This window comes from Scatophagus argus, chromosome 6 (assembly GCF_020382885.2).
Source record: "Scatophagus argus isolate fScaArg1 chromosome 6, fScaArg1.pri, whole genome shotgun sequence".
In the NCBI taxonomy this organism is placed as follows: domain Eukaryota; kingdom Metazoa; phylum Chordata; class Actinopteri; family Scatophagidae; genus Scatophagus; species Scatophagus argus.
Window position 1 is genome coordinate 25,630,955 of NC_058498.1, and position 25,690 is coordinate 25,656,644.

Here is a 25,690-nt window from a genome sequence, read left to right on the forward strand (position 1 = left end):
AGTTGTCTTGTCTAAATGCATAGGCAGCTTTGCTGCTACAATAGTTTCTGCTCTTCTAGGAAACCTTTCTGCAAGGTTTTGGAGTCTATCTGTGAGAACTTTTGCAGTAGAGCATTTGTGAGGTCAGGCACTGATGTTGGACGAAAGGCCTGGTAGATTTCGTCCCAAAAGGTTTTCGATGGGGTTGATGTCAGTGCTCTGTGCAAGCTGGTCAAGTTCTTCCACACCAGACTCCAACCATGTCTTTATGGAGCTTTGCTTTGTGTGCTGAGGCACAGTCATGCTGGAATAAAAAGGACCTTCCCCAAACAGTTGCCACAAAGTTGGAAATATAGCATTGTCCAAAATGTCTTGGTATGCTGAATCATTAAGATTTCCCTTCGCTGGAAGTAAGAGGGCAACAGCCCCATTTGTTGTGCCACTGAACACCATTGTACAGTGTCCAAACCACATGACAATTCAGAGCCCCATGGACCGGTTGGTGTCAAGCAGGTTGAGACTGTGATGCACCCCTGTGGGCACAAGAGGGCCTGATCGAGACTGCTTGCGGCTTTGATTTCAATCAATTTATTAATTTATTGAAAGACTGACAGAGTCCTCGACCTCCATTGCTGTGCTTAGTGTACAGTCTCAGGGTGCTGGACTTATAGTGAATCCCTCCATGCATTGTGAGGAGCCTCCTTGCCTTGATGTCATTGGCCTCTATCTCCTCCTTTGATCAACTTATTATACCAATGATGACTGGCAGGGCCATGTGTTGATGGCCCGAACCTTGTTCTTCCTGTTCAGCTGACTTCTCAGGACCTGCCTCACTCTGTGTAGGGTTCAAGCGCATTCCAGAATTTCCCTCCAGGGATAAATAAAGGAATTCTGATGCAGAACAGTAGTGAGGAGAGTGCATCACCTTAGTAAATGCTGCTCTTGATAGTATTTTTTTTGCAATTGGCTTTGAGTTGCCCTCTAGATTTGTTTTCCACAGCCCCACTGAGTGCTTGAGGAAGGCTCTCGTGTCTTGCTGATATTGCACATTTACAATTCCATTATCCATGTGTGTGACATTAAATTGTAGGCTTTCTTGTAGTCAGTCTAGGCAGTGCACAGGTTAGTCTGCCTGGTCTTGCAGTCTTGAGTGACTGCATTATATTCACATGAGCAATTAGTATACTGGCAGAGAATTATAATGAGTAATTTACTGAAAACACAGTATGTATGAAGATATTGTATTATTCTATCTGTCATATTTCATTTTATTACCTAACCTTAAGCAATCAATGCCCTGTAGGAGGAGAACATTTTCCATTTGTGAGATGTATGTGAGGTTTTGTTTTCTCACTATGACAGTTCTTCACTAGTGGATTATCATCTGCTCTCAATCCTAACGTGGGCCAATAAAAGATACATTACATTATTTTCTACTTTCTGTCAAAGAAAATTTCATTTTAAAATGTTACATATTTGTTACATATTTGACTTTCAGTCATCATTTTGACCTGTCCTAACTTCATCACATTGTTACCATCTCTCATCAAGTCACATCTTTTTTCCCCCCAGGAAACGAACATGTCCAGCTAAGGATGAGCACATAGCAGGGGTCAAGGACTCACTGCTGGACCACTCGTCAGATCCTGTGGAGATGAGGCGACTCAACTATCAGACACAAGGCATGGACATACACCCACACACACACATACACACACATACTACTGTCCACAGCAAGTATCTAAACGTTCAAAGTAAAGAGAAGTGGTCTCACCCACTTCTCTGCTATATTGGAAAGAGGCCATTCCATATAACATCCCCTTTTATATAAGTTTTTTATCATATTTTGATTAGCTGTTGATGCTATTTACTATTAATACAAGATTAATATATTGGTAACAAAAGTAGTGTTTGCTCACTAGTTACTTTTCACTTCAATGGTAGTTTGTTCAATCAAAAAATTAAGAAACTGTTGATGAAAGTCAATACCTCCCACTACTTTGACGTTAAAATCCTTCAAGTGGTTTAAATGCCATAATCTCTCCCTGTCAATTGGTAGGGAATTCGTTGTCATGGAATTATAGCAGTGAAAAAGGACATTGTACCGACCACATGAATTTCTTGAGTGCAGGTATTTCCAGCCTCTCAGTGCTTTTTATCTAGCCATTATTTGAGATTTAGTCATGATTTGAATACCAGCTTCTTTGAGAGTTTGTGTTGATTACCAGTCGTAGATTTGGTGTAGATTAATAACAGTTATAACACAGGAAAAATAGAATCTCATAGTGACTTCTACAAAGTTAAAGCATTCAAGTAAAGTACTACAATACAGGTTGTAGTACTTCACTTGAATGCTAGAAGTATGATAGAAACATCTCTATCACTTTTTTTGTATTTTTGCAAAAAGGTATAGCTACTATGACTTGACTATGTTGAGAGTGTCTTAGTCCTAGTCTAAATTTTAGGACTGGAACATTTCTTCTAGAATAGAATCATTTTCTAATCTGACACTTGTTTTTTCTGTGCAAACAATCACAAAACTGTTACAAGGTGATTGAGGTTAGGTTATGCACAAAAACTACTAGGGCAGGATTGAAGAAAAAGCATGGTTTGGGTTATAGTAAGTACTTCATTAATGTTAGGGAACCTTCTTCATGGTTAAAGTTAGGGAAAGTTTATGGTCATGTTTTAAGCAAAACAACAGTGAGTGTTGTCTGGAAAGGCAACAAATGGTGGTCTCTTATGCTGATGTCAGATACTATATTGATCCATACCCACTCAGCCTCTTCCCTACACAGACGATAACAACTCCTGACTTCTTTCTTTGCTCCCATCATAATTTTAGTATTAAAAAAACTGCAACCTCTTTTCTATTCTCTGTCTATACCTGTTTAACAATAACAAAAACTGTACAGTTTTCCAATACTTTGTCATTGTGTTCTCAGTCACTCTCCTGTCTGATTGTTTCACTAGTTCTTTCCCCCAGCTTCCTTTCCGTGGGAGGTTTTATACTCATAGTTCGTCATTGTTTTTCAACCGTGTTCCTCTCTTCATCAGATTTTTGGCATTTACCACTGGTAGCAGTAGGAGTGAATTTGACAGATGTTGTTTACACCAACAACTCATCAACTCATTTGGCTGCCAATCTTTGTTCCCCCTTCAGCGAAAGTTAACTGGGTCCCCTAGAAGTCTTGGAAAGTTTCAGTTTGTTCACAACAAGCACAAAGAAATGGACAGATGATACTGTGTTTATTCTTTCTGTGAATTCAAAATTGTGAACTACCAAAGATGCTTTGTTGTCCTTGAATTTTTTCTCTTTTATGCTTCTAAGTCTTAAGACAATTAAGTCTTACAATTAAGAGAAAATACTTAATTCCACTAAATTCATTCAACATTTATGCTTCGTAACAAGTAACTAGTCTACCAATTAGACAGGTATTATACTTTATATATATCGTATATATATATATAATGGAATTTCAAATTTGAACCTTTTATTGTTGTGAATTCAATGAGGGATATATTCAGGTTTTTTTTTTTGTTAATATCCATAAATAGTTGATCTGAACATTTTCAGCCACAAGTAAAATATAACAGTTTATTTTATTTACACTCGAAGTAATAGTAGCATAATTCACACATTATTTTTAATTCAAGATGGTGTATAAAAAACTACATTACCCATAATTCTACAGACAACATCACTTTGACATTGTACTAACAAGAACAGTCACTTATGCATTGACAACTGCTGGATGATTTACAAAGAGAAGATACAGAAAGATATAAAAACTGTTTTATTCATGTCGTCACTTTCAGCAGCAACTGTAATGTTTTGTTACAACATGCTTATTTCATGGACTATGTGGCCCTGCTGTTGACTTAGAAGTCCAGTTTTATTTGGTTATTTAATAATTGCATAAATTCACATTTTAACCCAAAGGTGGTAGAGGTAACATCATATTATTAAAGACACTATTGGACTCCATCCTCTCAGTGCAGACCTTAATTATATTTCCTAAATTTCATGGCAATCTATCCACCAGTTGTGACGATTTATCATTCTGAACTTAAGACAAAGTCACATCATTATTTCTGCTGTACAAATATCCTTTGTGTGAATACAACTAGTCTCCCATTCACTTCTATTGAAATGGCTTTGTCTTTTACATCTATTGAACTTTTGATTGGGTTCGTTCATCCAGCAGAGAGACTATCCATGTTTCCATGAAGAGTCAAACAACTTTGAAGCAAACTTTTGAAATACCATACTCGAGCATGTTTTCATCATCTAGAGCTAGTTTTGTCAGAAGCTGGTGATTTAGGCTATGCTGTACATGTCTGTCACAAAGCAGAAACAAAAACAGCTGTTTGCCAACCACAAATAAACCTTAAAGAAGAAACAATACTAGTGGCCTTGGCCATCTACGAGATAAAATGAAGAGACATCTTGAGGCCTATTTTTGTGTGTTATGGGAATATACAGAATGACACTGACATTGGAAGCAGCTTATTATTGCTATTATCATCCATCCATCCATCCATCTTCTTCCGCTTTATCCGGGACCGGGTCGCGGGGGCAGCAGCTTGAGCAGGGATACCCAGACTTCCCTCTCCCCAGACACTTCCTCCAGCTCTTCCGGGTGGACCCCAAGGCGTTCCCAGGCCAGCTGAGTGACATAGTCCCTCCAGCGTGTCCTGGGTCTTCCTCGGGGCCTCCTCCCGGTGGGGCATGCCCGGAACACCTCCCCAGGAAGGCGTCCAGGGGGCATTCGGAACAAATGCCCGAGCCACCTCAACTGGCTCCTTTCGATGTGGAGGAGCAGCGGCTCTACTCCGAGCTCCTCCCGGGTGACAGAGCTCCTCACCCTATCCCTAAGGGAGCGCCCCGCCACCCTGCGGAGAAAGCTCATTTCAGCCGCTTGTATCCGAGATCTCGTTCTTTCGGTCATGACCCAAAGTTCATGACCATAGGTGAGGGTAGGAACGTAGATTGACTGGTAAATTGAGAGCTTCACCTTGCGGCTCAGCTCTCTCTTCACCACGACGGGCCGGTACAACGACCCCATTACTGCTGTCGCTGCACCAATCCGCCTGTCAATCTCACGCTCCCATCTTCCCTCACTCGTGAACAAGACCCCGAGATACTTAAACTCCTCCACTTGAGGCAGGAACTCTCCTCCAACCTGAAGGGGACAGACCACCTTTTTTCGGTCGAGAACCATGGCCTCGGATTTAGAGGTGCTGATTCTCATCCCAGCTGCTTCGCACTCAGCTGCGAACCTCCCCAGCGCACGCTGAAGGTCCTGGCCTGAAGAAGCCAACAGGACAACATCATTCGCAAAAAGCAGAGATGAAATCCTGTGGTTCCCAAACCAGACACCCTCCGGCCCCTGGCTGCGCCTAGAAATCCTGTCCATAAAAATAATGAACAGGACCGGTGACAAAGGGCAGCCCTGTCGGAGGCCAACATGCACTGGGAACAGGTCCGACTTACTGCCGGCAATGCGGACCAAGCTCCTGCTCCGAGAGTACAGAGACCGCACAGCCCTTAGCAAAGGACCCCGGACCCCATACTCCCAGAGCACCTCCCACAGGATGCTACGGGGAACACGGTCGAATGCCTTCTCCAAGTCCACAAAACACATGTGGACCGGTTGGGCAAACTCCCATGAACCCTCAAGCACCCTGCGGAGGGTATAGAGCTGGTCCAGTGTTCCACGACCAGGACGAAAACCGCATTGTTCCTCTTGGATCCGAGGTTCGACTATCGGCCGGATTCTCCTCTCCAGTACCCTGGCATAGACTTTCCCGGGGCTGAGGAGTGTGATCCCTCTGTAATTGGAGCACACCCTCCGGTCCCCTTTCTTAAAAAGAGGGACCACCACCCCGGTCTGCCAGTCCAAGGGCACTGTCCCTGACTGCCATGCTATTATCATTATCATTACTATTATTATTATTATTACTACTTCAGACAATAAATAGTTTGGCAGTTATGTGATTTAAGTATTCACTGTCTCAAGGATTATTCCTTCCATCTCCAATTAAGGACTTTAACTTTTTGTTTGTTTGTTTTGGGTTTTTTTTTTTTTTTTTTTAAAAAGGCAAAAACCTCAAGCGAGTGGAAAAACTCTTCTATGTGTGAAAGATTTTAAAATTTTTTTTAAAAACCTTTTCTGATGAGATACTTCAAAATATCCATATAATACATTAATGGAAACATGGTTATTGCTGCAACTGAAAATGGAGAAGGTAGTATTCCAGTGGTTTGTATCGCCATACAGATAGAGAAATGAATACTAACTCCTGAAGGAAATTTAAGGCATCCAGTGGCTCTGTGTGACTTACAGGGAGAACAGGACGTGTCATTTATCCATCATGTTAAACAGATCTCTAAGGCCGCCTTCTTTCACCTCTGTAATATTTATATATATAATATTAATATATTATTAAGATGTTTAGGGCCAAAAACAATGACTTCAGTTTTGTCTGAGTTTAATAATAAAAAATTGGAGGTCATCCAGTCCTTTCTGTCCTTAAGACATGCTTGGAGCCTGGCTAATGGCTTTAAGGATAAGTACAGCTGAGTGTCATCAGCATAACAATGAAAGATTATGCCATGTTTCTGAATAATATTTCCTAGATGGAGCATGGTGAACAGGACGGGCCCGAGCACTGAACCCCGTGGAACACAGAGATTAACCCTTATATGCAATTTCAATTTCAATTTAATTTCAATTTATTATGCGAAGAGGAAACATCATTAATATGAACAAAGTGAAATCTATCTGACAAATTTGATTTAAACCAGCCTAGTGCTGGTAATAGAGAGTGCTGTTGCTCAGACACAGTACGGTGAATGCAACAGAGGTGGTATTGTGCATTGTCAGTAGATGATTATCAGTGCAAGGATTGGACCGTTTGGAGAAGTTATGTGCAGATTGCATAAACATATTAAGAAATATAATTGACTGAATGTTAAAAGTATAAACAATACAAAGTTGTGCATGTGGGCTACTATAGCCAGTAAGCGTCAGTCAGTAAAAGCCACAAGACTTGTTGTAAATAAGTGAGCATGGATGGCACCACAGAGCAAGCCTGGGGGACAAAGGACTTCTACTGTATTTAGTATATAATACCAGATTACAAACTGTAGTAATGTCAAAGAGCTGATGCTAAACTGCATTGCTGACTTGAAAGGTTGAGTAACAGCAATAACATATTGAATATTTTAATGTTCTGATGCTTCATTTGAACAAAGAAGCAGATGAAGGAGTATGAATAGTTAGAAAAGTGGGAAGAAGTAGATAAATGCAAAATACACTCTAAGGACCTTAACAATGCAGGACTAATAAAGGCCTATCTTAAACTGCAATGCTTGAATAATTGCTTTGAGCTAATCTGAATTGATGGCTTGATTTTATTTGGAGAACAAGCAGGAGTATGAATACTTGGCATACGCTGTAATTAGTATGAATGGGAAAGGGTGAATAAGTAAGTAAAAGCCGAAAAGAACATGGATAGTTGGAAAAGTGGAAAAGAGGTGAAAAATGCAAAATAGCTAAACTGTATTATATTGTATTCACTAATGACTGCATTCCTGGCAGTCATTAGTGAGAGGTGATACACTGATTCACCAATGCGGGAGCTTAAAGGGCGTTATCTGGCTTTGAAAGTTGAATAATATCTATTATGAATGAGGAGGAATATGTTAAAGTTTGTTGAAAATGTGACGCTAAACTGAATTGCTGACTTTAGGTTGTTTGTTTTTTAAGTGCTTGAAAAACTTGTACTTTGTGTGTGTGTGTTTGTGTGTGTGTGTGAGAGAGAGAGAGTGGCTCTGATGTGTAATAAGTATGAATGATATTAAAGTTGAAAGAACATAAAAAACTGTGAAAATGTGGGAACTTTTTGAAACGTGTCTATATATCATCTTATTGCTAGAGAGACAAAACAAATTCCTTGACTGTACCAACATACTTGGCCAATTAAACCTGATTCTGATACTGATGTAATATTAGTATAACGTTTTTTTTGTGAAACCTTTCACGCCTCCATACAAAGCTACACGAGCTGGAAGATCCTCCTCATGTTATCTGTTGTTGTCTACGTTTAGAGTGCCACATTTCTCGTCTTGAAATAAGGTGAAGCCCTCGCTCTCCATCTCTATAAACCATAGGCATCAGTGCTCTGGTTACGCTTGTCAAGACGACAACATAAAGACAAAGACTTTGGATTGTCATTCAGGTCACACATACCAAAAATATCAAAATCCATAGGCCAGTTTTTCATTTCATATTTTTGATCAGAGCGTAAAATCAAAAGGGCGAAAATCAAAGCGTTGTTTGTTCGTTTGTGTCACAATCAAAAACAAAAAAAAATGAAAAAAACAAACGTTTTTCGATTTTGGATTCAGAACGGAATATCAAATGAACAAATGAAACACGGATGTAAAATGACCTTGGTATTTCAATTTGGTTTTTCTCATTTTTCATTTTTTGATTCTGAAACAAAAAAAAGGAAACGCTTTTAATTAAATTATTCACCTTGGTAAAACCATTTGATTATTTTCATTGACCCCCCCAATAAACAACTCTGACATTCCTTAAGCCACACACCAAAACTGAAGCAGCTTGTAGCACCTGTACTCAGATGCAATGAAAACTGAGAGATATTTTACATATGCGTAAAGTTGCAGAATGATGCAGAAAGCAAAACAGACACACAGCTCTCTTGTGTGTGTGTGTGTGTGTGTGTGTGTGTTTGGTTTTGATTTTTCTCTGTCTTCTCCAAACTGACCCCTGCGCTGTTCGTTTTGCCTGGTCTTTCCCCCACAGGTTCCAGTGTCCTCACTTATCTGAACACTCCAAGTTAGTTTTGATTCCCCTTGTGTTTTGCTTATGTTTCCTCCCATTCGCTTCCTTTATCGTTTTGTACAGTAGCCATTTCACCCCCACCCTATTATTTAACCCCATCACCTTCTTTTCTCATGGTCTGCCCATGACAGTTCTTTACATCAAATGGTTGTCATCAAAACTGAATGTTGAACTGAAAAACAACAAAGACATAAATATATTAATATAGATCAATATGATATTTTTTAACCTGTCAGCATGCTTACCAGTGTTTTCTCTACTACTGTGGTTACAGCATGCTTTGGAAGAGCTGCACAGACAGACATCATTCCTCTATGCACCGCACAGCATTCTGCTTGCCTACCCAAATCACTGTGATCAGTTAGCTTTGAGCCTTCAACATGCTTCTGTTACATTGTTTATTGTGTGTGTGTGTGTGTGTGTGTGTGTGTGTGTGTGTGTGTGTGTGTGTGTGTGTGTGTGTGTGAGATGGACTGTACTTACCACTACACCTCTTGCTTCAGGAATGAGGGAACATCCTCCCATTGCTATCTGTGATCTGGCAAACCACATAGAAAGACTCAAGGCCAATGACGGTCTGCTCTTCTCTCAGGAGTACGAGGTAAGTTTTCCTGCTCTTTATATATGGCTTTCAAATAAAGGAGCACATACCTTTTGGCCAAAGTCTTTTTTTTTCATGTGTAAAGTAGTTTGTGAACGAAATAATAGGATACCTGGAGTGTTTGTACATTTGAGGAATTATCAGCAGCCCTATAAAATAAATGATTACATTAACAGATTATATATCCTGCTTTGTTGTTTATTTTGTCTACACAGTAAAAATCTAGAAGTTGGGAAAACTCTAAATAATAAGGAAATCAGATGCAATCTTTCTCAGTTTACTTTGATATTCCAACTTCTGTTCTGGTGCGATATCTTGTAGCAATGAATGTTGCTATTTCACCTTTAATTACTACTAACCTTACTCAAATTAGCTACAAAAATAGGTTTTGTGAAGAATATTAATCCATATACAATGCATGCTTTTTTGTATCTCTTGCAAGCCACACAACATTATGGAAAGCTGAGATGCTCACAAGTAATTGCTTGTAAGTCCAAGTCAAGTCTTAAGTCTCTCATAATTGTAAAAAGCCTTCTGTAATCTACGGCATGCTATTTGGTCTGCTTAGAACTGGATTTCCCAAATTGGGGTAACCCCAATCGACAGCACGACTCTTGCTTTTCCAAGTCGACCATGGATCATGATGCTAGAAGTATTGCATTGCTATGCAAGCTGCTAGCATAGTCGCTGGTAGTGAAGCCTTTGATGCAGAGCTTCAGTCAGTCAGACAGAAAGAAACTACTAGCTGGAGCCTATCCCAGCTGACTACCAGCGAGAGGCGGGGTACACCCTGGACTGGTCGCCAGTCAGTCGCAGGGCTGACAGACAACCACACACTCAAACCCAGGGGCAATGTAGAGTAGCCAGGAGCAAACCATGCAGGCACAGGGAGAACATGCCCAGACCAGGATTTGAACCTGGAACCCTCTTGCTGTGAGGCAACAGTGCTAACCACTGCACCACTGTGTCATCAGTGGTCTGTATAACTGATGTTGTTGTTGTTCCCTACAAACGCAGAGCATCTCTGTAATTTGTACCATAACAATGTTACTGTCACAAATTGCTGTTAAATAATAATTAAACAGGCTTAACATTCTATAAACAAAATTCATACTGCTTTGCCATTTAAATGTCTGTCTAAATGTAAAGGTGCATTCTGGAGTTATAGCATAAAAAGATGACATACAACTAAGATCCAATAGTATTTACCTAAGCTGTCTTTGATCATAAATGGAAAAGGGTGGACTTTGGAGCAGAACCAGGCTGTAGGTCTGCGGTTATCTGCCCTCAGTGGCTGTGTTCATACAAAAAGATAGCAAGGATGCATAGCAACAGCAACAATCATACAACTATGACTAATTATACTAATCATATCCAATAGCAATAATAATAACAGACAGTTGTTCTACAGTAGATGAGCTTGATAACTGAAGGCTCCCCGGAGACACCACTAGTAACCCTGGGAGCGTAGTATTCTACTTGGGGTAGGGTACTACGGGTACTACAAGCTCTTTTGGGAGCATAGTATTCTACTTGGGACAGGGTACTATGGGTACTACAAGCTCTTTAAGTTGTGATGTTGCCTGGCCTTGTAGGTGAGAAGACTCTTTTTAAATTCTATTCCTTCACCATGCTTGCTCATGAGGGTATTTTGGGTCTGTATTAAAAACTTAATTAGTGAGTATGATCTAGACCTTATCTATTTGGAAAATGTCATGACATAACTTTTGTTGGCATTTGGCACTATATGCATAAATTGAATGTAATTCTTGAGACACGATGTGCCTGATTTTTGTAATGCAGCTCAGCTGAGAGAAGTCAGTCCTTGAAATCTGTGTGAGTTTAAGGATCACACATTTCTACAAGTCACAGCAAGTCGTCCAGATTACATAACAAAAGATATTGCTTCTTGTTGCTTTAAAACAGTGACTTCCAAAACAGTTACTAATCACTCTTATGGTTTATGTGATTGTTCCCTGAGGGGTGTACTACAAAGCTAGTTCACTGACCTGTTCAGGTAACTGCAGGACTGACTTTGTGATGTTGGGTATACTGTTTTGGCAATTTCTGCTGCATCTCTAAACTGCTCCTAACAGCTTAACAAGATGTTACATGTAAAAGATATTATCTTATTTAGTGGGTCAGTTTCTCAGATGTGTAGCCTAATTTAATCATCATACTTATTTTCATATATTAGGACAATTAGGGGCCATTGTAGTTAAAAAGGGGGAAAAGAAAAGCCTGAGGAAAAAATCTCTGAGATTAACGAGACTAAATCAGCCTGTTGTTTTCTTCTGAATAGACCCAATTCAACCAACCAAATGTCTCTTTAAAGTCTTGATGCATCTGATAATATGGTGATTATGAGCTAAAATTCTAAGTATTAACTTATTGCTAAATCGGACTGTGAAGTATAATTTGATTAGGTCATCAACTGCAAATTTAATACATAGCAAGCAGTGACATCTGTATTGTGATGACATTGACTCATTGGACATATGACTATATTAATACACCGTTGTAGTAGAAATAAAAGAAGAGTGTGTAAGACAAAATAGAGGACATACGATGAGACATCTTTGTTGGCACTGCACTGTGAAGCTTCCTGGCTGCCCTTGTGTTAGAGATGTCTGCGTATTTGTCTGTTGAATAATTTTATGAACATCATTATGAAAAAAAGAAAACATTTTTGCTGAACGCGCCCCTTATGTGTAAATGTGTACAAACTCCAAGCTTCATTTGACACAGTAACATCTTACAAACATCTTATTCATTGTCATAATGCCTTCAACATCAATTCAGGCAATCGGAGTTTGTTCACCCTGACTTTTCTTGATGACCCCAAGTTAAATGTGAGTATGTTAAAAACTTTTCATTGTACAACCTTCTGGTCTCCGCTCCAACGGATAAAATTTTGCTAAGTTTAGGCAAAAAAAAACAAAAACAAAAAAACTACCCCACATGGAAAGAAAATATATTAACATATATATTTTTTATCTATGCCACATATATTTTCCAACATATGTGCACATATTCGAAATTGGCCCCCTACATATATGTCTTTCAACTATATGTACATATATATCTATATGCACACATATATGTTGGAAAATATATGTGGCACAGATAAAATACATATATGTTTATATATTTTTTTTCCAAGTGGGACTGTATAGTGAAAAAGGTGTAAACAGCATGATGCAACAACAGCGCCGCCCTGCTGTTGCATCATGTACATCTATCCATCCAGTCTGATAAGCTGGAAGACTAAGATTCCATTTTAGGTTGTTTGATTATTTAATCTTATTCAACTTCCTGTTACACATATGAGATGTAGTTGAAAGCTCCAAAAATGTAGTAATTGTACCTTTAAATCTGTTATATTATGCATAGTGTTTCCAAGGTCTAGAATGAACGTCCTTCCTGAACAACATACTTCTGTTTTGTCAGTCATATGGGGATATTTTTTAAAATGTTCTTTATCACACACTGGTGGGAATATGTGACAACACTACGATCTCAGGCTGCATAAAATATTCTAAAGTGCACTTACTGTAATGAACTCATTTTGTTAGGCTGTGATGTAGCAAAATTAAAGCAAAAAAGAGGAAAACTTTTCTGAATATAAACAGAGTCCAGTTGCATGGAGACACCAGGACCAGCTGAGGTCCTTGGCTTTGCTTCCACGTTGGAAATGAGAAAAATCTCAGCCCATCGTTTCTTTTTACCGAAGCGATCACATAAACGATTGTGTCAGTTAACGACACGGCACATTTGCACCGTGTTTTAACTTGTTTAAACAAAACAACAGAACACAAGAGCAGCGTCACGCATGCAGCTGGCGTAAACACACTTTTCAGTTGCCCGCAAAGCCCACAATGCATTGCGGTTTCCCACTCCGCTACGTCACACTTTGGAGCCCTATAGCCTTCTAAGCCGGGTGTCTCGGTTCGGCTTTATGAGTCAGTAGTTCGCCTGTCGCCACAAAATGGATCAAATTGATGATAGATGACAGAGTGTGAGGCCACTTTAAAAATTGCTGCATGCAATAAAACAATCAAAAGCTATTGTCTTATACATTGAATTTTCTTCTGCAAACCTCAATCTGCATTGAAATAAATAAGTACAATCATAAATACATTTTGTTTGAACATATATGCACATTACATCATTTGCAAATAAAGTGAGATATAAGCATTATGTATGACATATATGCACCTGACTGTGGCATATATGTGGAAATATATTTAAGTTATATATGACACATATATTTCCTATATATCCACATACATGCACATATATGATCCTAAGTGTGGGACATGATGAAACATTCTTGCAGGTGGTCATGGTTACAAGAAACTAACTTTTAACTTAGTCTGTAATGTAGTTTCGCTTAATGGTGACACAACAGAAAAGAGATTTTCAACACAAGCCAGCTGAGAACCCATCAGTTCTTTGCAGCATATCAAGTTGGTTTTCATGTGGTCGTTTACACTGCTACATCTCCATACAGCTGCTTGCATTATAGAATCTGTGAGGTTCAGGGCTTAGAGAGGACTCCACAAGGCAGACGAAAGACTCAGAGGAAAGGTTAAATAAGATCTTTACTGAATGACCCAGTCCTCAAATCTAATCACACAATAAACTGAGTTCAAAAGAACAGGGAACAGGCAAATAAACAGGCAGAAGGTGAGTGCGAGAACTTGATGAGGTGTCCAAAGCTTGAAAGTGACCTCCAACGATGGGAAATCCTTGGCCCAAACCAAAGGCGGAACAGAGTAGAGCAGACTGAGGCATGAAGGTGAACCTGAACAGGAAGACAAGAACTAGCATCCTCAAGGCAAACAACACAAGAGCAAAGTAAGCCTGACTACTACCACAGAAGTTGATGGAATAATAATCAAGCCGCTCTTAAATATGTTTTTAATACAGGTCTGGATGAGTAGTAGGAGGATGAGGAGGACTCTGCCCATCTCCACTCCAGATTGGACAGACAACAAAAAGCTCAGCCAGATGAACCTGAAGAAACAAAGAGGAAAACAGAAACAAAAACACAAACCCAAGATAATAATCCTAACCCTAATCCTAACAGAATCAGTCGTATCTGCAAGTTCAAGTGGCATATGTTCATATTCAAGTGAGACCTAAGGCAACTGTAATAATCATGAATGAAAGAGGAAGTCAGGTGACAACATTACAGAGCGAAGTCCACGTAAGGAGGAGGACAAGGTGGATGGACCAACCATGATTATGATCATCCCCAAACCAGGCAGTTATTACTGTAACCATGACCTAACCTTAACATAGTCATTTTAACATGATTTTTGCATCTAAACAGTGATTTTTTGGTTTTTTGGACATCACATAACACACCCTGCTAATATGTGTTTCAGATCAGGAAGTTCTTTCATTTGTCATTCAAAAGGGCATGGGCATAACAACAACAAACAACAACCTTGTTGTTTGTGTTAGGCATATGCCCGTGTGAAACACCAGTAGGTGTTGTAATTGACTCAGCAGCTGCTACCTTTTAGCCCATGAGTGAGATTGTAAACCATCAGGCTAACTGTGACACACTGTGTTTTTATTTCTCAACTAAACTATTCAACCCAACTTTTCCTCGTCAAAGGTTTGACATTAATATAAAATAAAACTACACCATAAGACAACTTGATAAAAGATGGCAGCAGCATCATTTCAAACGTCTAAGGAAACCCAGCAAATCAGTGAGTTTTCTACAAGTTAATAGGAACAGAAACAGATACAGGAAGTGCTGATTTGTATTAAAAGCATAATGCAGTAAATTTAACAGGGAAAACAAATGTAACGTAACATTAGACATCCTCACTTGCACTAACTTGTTACTGATGAGAATTTTCTCGTGTGGACATTGTGCGGCATTGTGTGCACAGCTCTCAACTGTACTTCACAACAAAACATATTTCAATTCAGTTTATTTATATAGCGCCAATTCATAAGTTATCTCATGACACTTTCCAATTAGAGCAGGTCTAGACCAAACTCTTTAATTAAATTGTAATACAGAGAGCCCAACATTCCCCCTTGAGCAAGCACTTGGCGACAGTGGCGAGGAAAAACTGCCTTTTAGAAGGCAGAAACCTCGGAGCAGACCCCGGCTCAAGATGGGCGGCCATCTGCCTTGACCGGTTGAGTTGAGAGAGAGAGAGAGAGAGAGAGAGAGAGGGAAAGATAGACAGACAAAGAGAGAGAGGGAGACGGGGGTGGGGCGTGAGAGAAGGAGCACACAAACAGAGATGCATAGCAGCAATAATACATACAGTAAAACATATCCAGCACCTAAAAGTTAAATGTTTATCCTACACAGCTCATACTAATTCACTGTATGCTGCTAGTTTTCTTCACCTACACCTGACAAATGCCAGTTCAGTCAGGTTGAATAAAACTGACTGAAACAGCATTTCAAAAAAATAAAAATAAAAATTAAATTGCCAGAATTTTGATGGGGATGTCATTAGTTTTTTCAAGTATTCATTCTTAAACAATATCATATGTATTGGACAAATAGAAATTTTGAACTGGTGCTGGGCAAGAAAAAAAATCTGATAATCACCAAAATCAGTATTCATCCTTTGGGGACTCTGAATGAATATCTATACCAAATTTAAGGGCAGTTTAAGAGATAACCCAGTCTTAATCAAAGTGCTGGGCTCCCTGATACTGCCATCCCTTCAGATGACTAGAATTTGCAAATAAAAAGCAGGAGTGTCAGAAAACCAAGAAAAAAGGTGGAAATGTTTATTTTCGTTGGAAATGTTGGCTCGTCAAAATGGTTAATCCAGACAGAGATAGGTATTTCAAATAGTCCCTGATGTCTTAGAACCTGCTCAACATTCTCTGCTGTACGTATGCCCACATGTGGATCAAAACATATTTCCCACCCTCTGCCTCCCTACAGCTGTACTTTCCATGCAGGAGCTTCCCAGCTGTTCTGAAGCAGTGACCCAATCTCAACTGAGTTATCACTATTTTATTCCCTCTGGATAACTGCTGGCTCTCTTAAGGACTAGAATCTTCCACATGTCTTTTGTTCACCTTTGGTATCATGCTTCTATGCTTTGGGGAAACATGCATCAATGATCACTGACCCAAACTATTACTGCATCACTTTGCTCTTGTCATTGGATCTGCACTTTGTTAATATCAGGCGCAGGAAGGAATACAGACACTATTTTAATAAATATTTATTCTTCTCTCTCTCTCCCTCCCATCTCTGTGTATGTCTCTCTCCTCTTGTCTGTGTCAGTCTATCGATCCAGGACAGCAGTTCACATGGGAGCACTCCAATCTGGAGGTCAACAAGCCAAAGAACCGCTATGCAAATGTTATTGCCTATGACCACTCAAGAGTCATCCTCACTCCTGTGGATGGTAAATGCCACATATTGGGAGATCTCAAGAGAGGGGATTTTATATACCATAACTCACAAACAGTAGTAGGGGTGTAGATTTACCTGAACTGCAAGAAACAGGCCTTTATTTAAAACAGACTTATATATTATTTCATGGTTACTATTATATTTTAATGAGTTACCATGCTGTTTTCAGAACGACTTCAATGTTAATTTGCTTGTTAATTTTGTCCAACTTACTCCTTGCCGCAGGAATTCCCGGTAGTGACTACATTAATGCCAACTACATTGATGGCTACAGAAAGCAGAATGCTTACATTGCCACCCAGGGGCCACTGCCAGAGACACTGAGCGATTTCTGGAGGATGGTGTGGGAGCAGAGGACCTGCACTATTGTTATGATGACCCGTCTGGAGGAGAAGTCAAGGGTGAGCCTCTCATGTTGAGAGATAGTAAAAGTGATACTCTAATGACAGTGACCTTGATTTACCTTGCATTAGAGCAACTCAATTTCCCTGAGCATTAGTCATAGATGATTTACCATAATTCAACAACTTCATCCGTTTTCTTCAAAACAAAAGTCACCTTTTTTAAAGCACAAGCTCAGGTTAGGCATCCACTTTAACAGCTGACATCCACTTTACCTGAGATGAGTTGTCCTCAGGAGGCAGGCTGGGACCATTGCAAGGGGCTTGGTGATGAAGGATGTGTTTCAATTGGAAAGGGTGTGCCCTTTACCCATAAGGGGCAAGTCCCAATGATGCAGCAGTAGGCAGTGTTTGTAGCAGTGTCCCTGTAGCAGGGGTGAGGCTTGTTACTGGGGTAACCAAGGAGGGGCCAGTACTAAAGTTGCAGATAAGTGTGTGTGTGAGTGTGTGTGTGTGTGTATTTGATGAAACTATGATCAGACATTAAACCATGTCTCAACAAAGTATGAGCAACAATTAACCCATTTTTATTTTGCATGAACAGACAAGAACCGTTCTTGCTTTGAGTCAAGTTTCATCTTACTACACATAGCTACTTTCTACATGTACACCTACTTTGAAGACAGATAAATTCCAACATTTTGAATGTTTGAATGTTTGGTATTTTACTGATGATTGCTAATTTTGAATGGATACAGCCACACATTCTATAAACATGTAAATTGTTGGTGAATAAACTCTTCAAAACTCTTTCTGAACTTTAACATTTTTCACTGTGCTCTGAGGTTTCTTTGTGCTTTTTCATTAAGGAGCACATGTGCTCCTTCAGATTAAAGTTATCATCAGGCCCTGATTACAAATATCAGAGGTCCAAAACCACTCTGTACGCCTAACCAGGCTTTTTTTTTTTTCGTTTTTCTTTTTTTTTATAGTGTTTGCAGCGCTTTAACAATATCACACTATGACACGCTAGGAATCATCACACATAAAACAGACATTACAAGAGGTTGCTTGTCAGGAAAATGTGTGCAGAGGTTGCTGTTTTTCTAACTAATGACCAGTGCTGTTGTTTTTCTGGTGAGAGCAGATCAGTAGTTAACTTTCTATTTGTCTGACTTAATGAGTTGTTTGTGATTTGTCCAGGTGGTAAACTGGCTCTTCACACCACTTTGATCAAAGGCCACGTGGCCCTATGCTTAGCCACAGGCCTTGCAAAATAACCCCAACCCCCCGGCACTGACACCCCACCTAGGGTGATGAAACGCAGTCTCCCCATCTGTTACACCAAGCTCCTGTGAATGAATGTCCACAGCAATATCTCGGCTTGACAAGTAGTTGTCAAAACATTTGCCCTGGACCAGATTGTTAGCTGCATATATGAAAAGATGGATTGTCATATGATCTGATGATATGACCAACATCATTAACCTTAGTTAATGAAAATGTAAGAGTTCAGAAGAGTAAACAAAGATACAAATCCTTCTCACCACTCAGTTCTTTTCTCCTCCCTCTGCCCCTGTCACTTCAGCTATATTACTATTGATGAGACAATGCTTTGGCATGTTTGTGTACAGGTGAAGTGTGACCAGTATTGGCCCTGTCGAGGCACAGAGACATATGGGATGATTCAGGTGACCATGCTGGACACCGTGGAGCTGGCTACATACACCATACGCACATTTGCCCTCTATAAGGTAAGAGTTCTATATTGTGGAGTATGACTGTCTTTGGCAGTAAATTAAGCCTTAAGTCATGACAACAGAGGTCTTTAATGTTTTTTTTTTTTCACTAAAGCCTTTCAAACATGCACCTTGTTAAGCAGATTAATGGTTGGCAGCAATCACAACACATTGTGAAACTTGCAGAAAAGGGGCTTTTCAGATCCCTGCAATACATGTATTATCTCAATCGTCATCTTTTATACATAAAATCACCTTAATACACTAGAGCCAAAGTTTCTGAAGAAATTTTCCTCAGATCAGATCAGTCTGTCTGTCTGCGAATCCAAAGCAATTTCAATTTCAATTTATTTATATAGCACCTTATGCAATTACAATAGTCTCTAGATGCTTTACAGAGACCCAGAGCCTGAACCCCTGAGCAAGCAGACAGTGGCAAGGAAAAACTACCTTTTAACAGGAAGAAACCTTGAGCAGGACCCAGCTCACAAAGGAGAACTATCCTGCTGATAGTCGGCTGGGTGAAGGGGGGGAAGAAGAGGTAGACAGGACAGAGAGGATGAAAGAGAGAGAGAGAGAAACATACATGCAATAAACATCATAAATTACAAAGGAAAACAGAAGAGGTTTAGAAATTCTTGTACAACCATACTATTAGTAATTTTCAATTTTTATTTATGTCAGTTGTGTTGGTGACTAGCTGACAAAATGCTAACTTTATTTGATGAAAATTGTTTGCCAATGATAGCGCTCTACCGTTGCCCTTAATGCACATTGTTATCATTCATCAAAAACTGTTTATTCACGCCTTCGAGTGGTACTTAAAATGCTATGTGATGAACGGTAATTTCATCTATAACGTCATCATGAGAGATTCTCACATTAATTGATGGCTACTTAATCTATCATGGAATTTTCAGTGTGTTGACTCACATTTTTACAAACGACTGAACATTTGTTAATGTGTGCATGTGTGCTCACAGAATGGCTCGAGTGAGAAGAGAGAGGTTCGTCAGTTCCAGTGTATGGCTTGGCCAGACCATGGAGTGCCTGAGTATCCCACCCCAACGCTGGCCTTTTTACGTAGAGTCAAGGCCTGTAATCCTCCCGACGCTGGACCCATGGTGGTCCATTGCAGGTAAACCACCTCCTACATCAACACAAAGGCCTCAATACGGTTCTAACAAAAACAAAAAATCTGTGCCAAACTCACTTTCCAGTTGCATTCAGTAATTTGTTTAATCCAAGGGATAGTTTATTGTGGAAATACCTTTGCAACTTGTGTTCACCCATTGGTAAGTTTTGAGCATCCATGGGTAAATCATACCATGGTATGGTGACGATATCAGGTGAATACTAACACTGTAAATTAAAATAAATAGAAAGGTAAGCACCTTGTCAAAACAGTGAATTCTGGCTATGAGCTAAACTTGTGTCCTATCTTTAACTTTATTGGTGTAACCCAACAGTTTTCAGTCTTGCACAGTTAGTGGTTTCTATTTTATGATATACATGCTGTATACTACATAAACTGGTCCTAGTTAGCCTTTGAGGAACTCATGTGAAACAAGCATACAATACCTTCAAAGCTGAGGCCGTTGCAAAGTAAGCTAACAATTATAACACAACCATTAGCAACTGAACCTTTTAAAAATGGATTTTAATGTAGACAAAAGCTGTAGTGGCCAGTGCAGTGGCAATGTGACTGTTTACAATGGTAACTGCATCCAGTGAGTGTGTATCAAAGTTGTATTGTGAACGACTTTTAAGAGAAACTGTCCAAGTGTGTGCTATTATCCATACTTATGCAATACATTGCAGTAAGATGACAATGCAAAGACATATACTCGTCATACAGCCAGGAGGGGGCCGCAGGCTTGCCCTCCAGTGTGGACATTCATTTGCCTTATCAGATGATGTATTAAAACCCTGTTCATTTGAAGCATTTCGAGCAGTTCTTTACCCATAATTATGTAGAAATACTTTACTCAAACTGATGAATATTAGTCTCTATAAAGTTATCAAAGTAATTGCATCATGCCAAAAGAAAGGTGAATCATTTGAAAGTGTTGTTTGTACATTTCACACAGCTCACTTGTGTTTGCCAGCTTTCTGGTCTGTTTGTACCAAACAAGAGAGACAAAGATTTGAAAACACAGTTCAGTTTTCTCCATACAGAGTGCTCCCTCCCTGCTATGTAAGAGACCTTTACGTCATACACTATATACACAAAAGTCTCTGGACACCTGACCACTACACTAACGGGGACTTTGGTGACATCACTAAGTGCATGGACATTACCATAGAGTTTGCCCCCCCCCCCCCCCCCGCCTTGCAGCTGTGGCAAATTGCACTCTTCTGGTAAGTTTTTCCATGGAATTTTGGAGGGTTTCTGTGGAGGATTATGGCCATTCATGCAGTGGAGCTTTTGTGGGGTTGGACATTGGGGTCTGGCTGGCTCGCTGTCTCTCCCCGTGGGGTTTGCTGTCTTCAGAGGGGTTGAGGTCGAGGCTCTAATCATTTATCTCAGCTCATGAACTTTGCTGTTCAGGTGCATGCTACCCGTGCAGGAAGGACAGAAAAAAGTGCAGATGCAGTTTATTGGAAGTCATATTGTCTCTTGAGAAACTAAGTAACTATAATGAATTGGAAAAATAAAACAAGGTATTGTCAACAAAGGATAAATAAAATTAAGAACAACTAAATGACATTCTGGTAGATCTACGGTTAACAGCATGAGGTAGACGGGACCATTATTTCAAAATGTAGCCTTTTTATTTGGATCATTATTTTATGGGTAAGGCAAAAAAACTCATGGATAGAATGACAAAACAAACAACAACATAGCAGAGCAATTAAAAACTGACAGTTGATTTAAATTGTTTTAGTATTCTGTATATGTATAGTTTTGAAGTAACTGTATTGTTTGTCTCTTTGTACTCTGCCAGTGCCGGTGTGGGCCGAACAGGCTGCTTCATTGTGATCGAAGCCATGCTGGAGAGGATGAAACATGAGAAATCAGTGGACATTTATGGCCATGTGACATGTATTCGAGCTCAGAGGAACTACATGGTGCAGACAGAAGATCAGTACATATTCATTCATGAGGCTCTGCTGGAAGCTGCAACATGTGGCAACACAGAAGTCCCTGCCAGAAACCTATACGCCCACATCCAGAAGCTCACCCAGATCCCTCCTGGAGAGACTGTCACTGCCATGGAGCTGGAGTATAAGGTTTGCCTTCATTGTTACTACCTGTTTTAGTATTACTGAAAGTCAGTGTGCTTTGTCCGAGCGGTGATGCCATACCCTAGCAGAAGCTGTTGCTTGATCGCTGTGGGTAGGCAGAATCAGTGTCAAAACTGTACCGTCTTGCTATTTCATCACTTTCTGAGGAATTAAAAAGCCGAAAACTAGAATGTAATATAAGGGTTATGTAGACTATATCACCGTCAATTGTGATTGTCTGTTGTGTTAGTCTGGACACACAAATCCAATCTGATAACTTTCTGATCAATACGGTGAGTCTGCCTTAAGGATTTGACTTGAGAAACAAATCTGGTTTGTCTGCATTCTTAATAAAGCCTTTGATTCATCTCATCATGAAAGACACAAGTGTTACTACTAACATTAATGATGCTCCATTACAGCAGTTAATACAGTTCAGTGCAGCAGTTAATAATGGATTATGTTATTAATCAAAGTTGTGTTTGACAAGCAAAAAAAAGGGGTAATGTATGTACTGTACATGTTTCACTACATCTGCCTGAGACAAGAAGCCTCTTTCTGCAGATATACTTAAATGTGTCACATCAGAATCAACAATAACCACACGTCAAGGGACTGTGTCTGTCTTTTTTATAATCTATGTCTCACAGTTTTCCAGCTTCGTGGAAATGCAATACTAAGGCTGCAGTACCCCTTTAACTGCATGATGCAGTGGGAGCTAGGGAAGAGGAAGGATTTTCATCTTCAGCCTGTGTAACAGAGATGAACTCCTTCTCAGAGGAGGAGGAGGAGGAGCTGTGACAGCTTAGCTTTTGAGCTTCAGATGACAGGCTGAAGGAGAAGGAGAGTCATACAGTGAAGGAGAGAGGGCTGGGATAAACCATGTCTGACAGCCTAAAGATAAGGTCCTACTGGGTTAGATGGTTGTACATGGGATGAGCTGCAGCATGCACCCGGTCCTCACTCCACACTGAGCAATATTACAGTTTAACCAGCCCTGTCTTGGAAGGGCACAGCCCAATCCAAATTATGTTGCTTGTTCAAGCAAGCAGGACTGCTGCTTTCACAACTCTCCTTGGCTTGTTATGCATTGGACCAACCTTTCTGTTTCAGCTCACAGTAGATGTGTGTGCATTTGTTTTGACTTTGTGGTGATTGTAAAGTGAGTTTTAATACACCCATCCATTAAGATTTTATTTGAAATGAGAGTACAAGGAGCATCAGCTCAAAGTGGATGTTTTTCATGCATCAGTAAGAGTGTTACTTCCCTGCGACCTTTAACAACCTTGTTACACACGCCACATTCCACTAAGACTATTTATATTAGCACTTTAAAAGACACGAGGTGGACAGTGGAGACAGTGGGTGCAGGTGTGAAGCTGCAGTGCAGTCACCTCTGAGCTGAGGATCGGGTGTCTGTCGAGTATCAAAGCTGATGTGTCCTCCTCTCTGTCTCCACAGAAACTGGCCAACTCTAAAGCACATACCTCAAAATTCATCAGTGCCAACCTGCCGTGTAACAAATTTAAGAACCGTCTGGTGAACATCATGCCCTTCGAGTCCACCCGTGTCTGCCTGCAGCCAATTAGAGGGGTGGAGGGCTCGGACTATATCAACGCCAGCTTCATTGATGGATACAGGTGAGTCCACAGAAATCATGTTGTTATAGAATGTGTAACGACAACGCAGGAAGATGAGGGTGTTAAGCAAAGAAAACAAAAAAATCAAAAAGGATCGAGGCGTGGTAAAACTACTGCAAAACAGGATCTACTGCTGCTCTGATGAGTGTGGAGGTGGATCTTTTCTCCGACAGCTGACAGCAGTAAATTATAGGCTGACATGGAATCCAGAATTTCTCTCTGCCCACCATCCTTTTGTTATGGCAGTTGTCAGAACAAATTGGCCTTACTGACAGGACTGTTAATTCTCTCCCGGTTTCTTCCTCTTCTAAATGATAGCTCGTTTGAGATAGGTGGCCTGCCAGAAAAATGAACTGATTACTCCAGTGTTTTCCACAGGACGTGGTTAGCCTGAGGTAGCATCAAGACTTAAACCAGGTGGAAATAGCTAGCCTGGCACTAACTTTCTAAAATAAGCCCACCCATACCTATAAAGCTCACTTGCTAAAGATTTGTATCTTGTTTTGTCATTGTTTTTATTTATTTATATATATTTTTACATATAAACAAACAGATTTTACTTCTTTTGAACCACCCTTTATTTTTTTGTCCAGTATTTCTCTGCAGCATCTCTGGCCATAGCATGGGTCAGCATGCGATTCAGCTTTGCTCTCTGTACAGAGAAAATGGAACCAAGCCTGCCATGTGATGTCCAGGAAGTTGGTCTATGAAATGTTGTCTGACCTTGCTGGAAATTAGAAGAGGTTACAGTTGTTACTGAAGAGCCAACATCATTGACAAGTGGGAGATAATGGCGCACAGTGTCTCTTGTGAGGCATTCATAGTCTGCACCACATTTTAAGGAGAAATATTCTAGGTTTTACTCTACTACATTTGTGTGAAGGCTTTGTACTCGTTATTTTTCGTATTCAAATTCTTAATCTCCAAATGTAGTGATTTTGAATATCTGTGAGAAACGGAGGGATTGAAGTGCCAGTGTGTGGGATATAGTGACATCTATCGGTATGCTTGCAGATTGCAAGCAACTGAACACCATTCAAGATAAATTACAGGTTGTGTGTTCATGGTTATGAAGAAACACGTGTTTTTAATAGTTTAATGGAGCTCTATTCACAGAGGAATACAATATACATAAATACTAGTTAATACGGGACTTTCAGCGAATTTCCCCACTGTGGGACTAATAAAGGCCTATCTTATTTTATCTTATCTTAGTCGGTTTGGGTCTGCACATGGATTTGTTGTTTGTTGGCAAGAATAAAAATATACTGCAGAAAATCAGCAGACTTATCCTGTCAGTCTAACAGTCAATACAAGCATCGGGAGAGTCAATACCATATATACATTTAACATTTCAATATATGATTATCTGTCACCGTAAGTACAGATGCAAATAAAATTAGCAACTTTTGAATCAGAATCAGAATCAGAATTCCTTTATTTATCCCCGAGGGGAAATTCTTTAAATATACATATACATTATACATATATTCTTTAAATACATATATTGCTTAAATGAACTGAACCTGGATTGTATCTGGCTTTCTATGAATCAATCTTTCAAGGTTAAATTGTCTTATAAAACAAACGATCATTCAAAATGCTCTGGTAATAGAACCAAACAGACAACATTAAATGTCACTGATGTTGTCACAGCCCTCTTGAAAAAGCATATCTTATATAAAAATGTAAACACTAGTTTGAAATACTTTGCAGTGCACTAAAATGCAGTAAAACATGGGCTAATAAATCAGTATTTTCCCTTTTACTTGCAGTGAGAGTGGGTGCATCTCGTTCCCTAATGAAGTCCCCTGGGTACCCCCACCTAAGGGAGGATGGGGAAGGAGGCAGGGGTGCCCTGTAATTCCT

At 39.8% G+C, this 25,690-nt stretch overlaps 1 protein-coding gene across 13 annotated transcripts in view; it reads left to right on the forward strand.

Moving 5' to 3' along the window:
• Nucleotides 1-25,690, forward strand: part of ptprfa (protein tyrosine phosphatase receptor type Fa) — a 284,242-nt gene that overhangs the window by 250,145 nt on the left and 8,407 nt on the right. For 12 of the 13 annotated variants that reach the window (XM_046392938.1, XM_046392940.1, XM_046392941.1 and 9 more), the window contains 8 exons: nt 1,552-1,661; nt 9,359-9,456; nt 16,742-16,865; nt 17,099-17,274; nt 18,849-18,968; nt 19,937-20,091; nt 21,902-22,187; nt 23,643-23,821. In XM_046392938.1, coding sequence (XP_046248894.1) covers nt 1,552-1,661; nt 9,359-9,456; nt 16,742-16,865; nt 17,099-17,274; nt 18,849-18,968; nt 19,937-20,091; nt 21,902-22,187; nt 23,643-23,821 — 1,248 coding nt within the window. Of the gene's footprint in view, nt 1-1,551; nt 1,662-8,816; nt 8,850-9,358; nt 9,457-16,741; nt 16,866-17,098; nt 17,275-18,848; nt 18,969-19,936; nt 20,092-21,901; nt 22,188-23,642; nt 23,822-25,690 lie in introns of all 13 variants that reach the window. The other variant, XM_046392948.1, reaches the window with a different exon arrangement.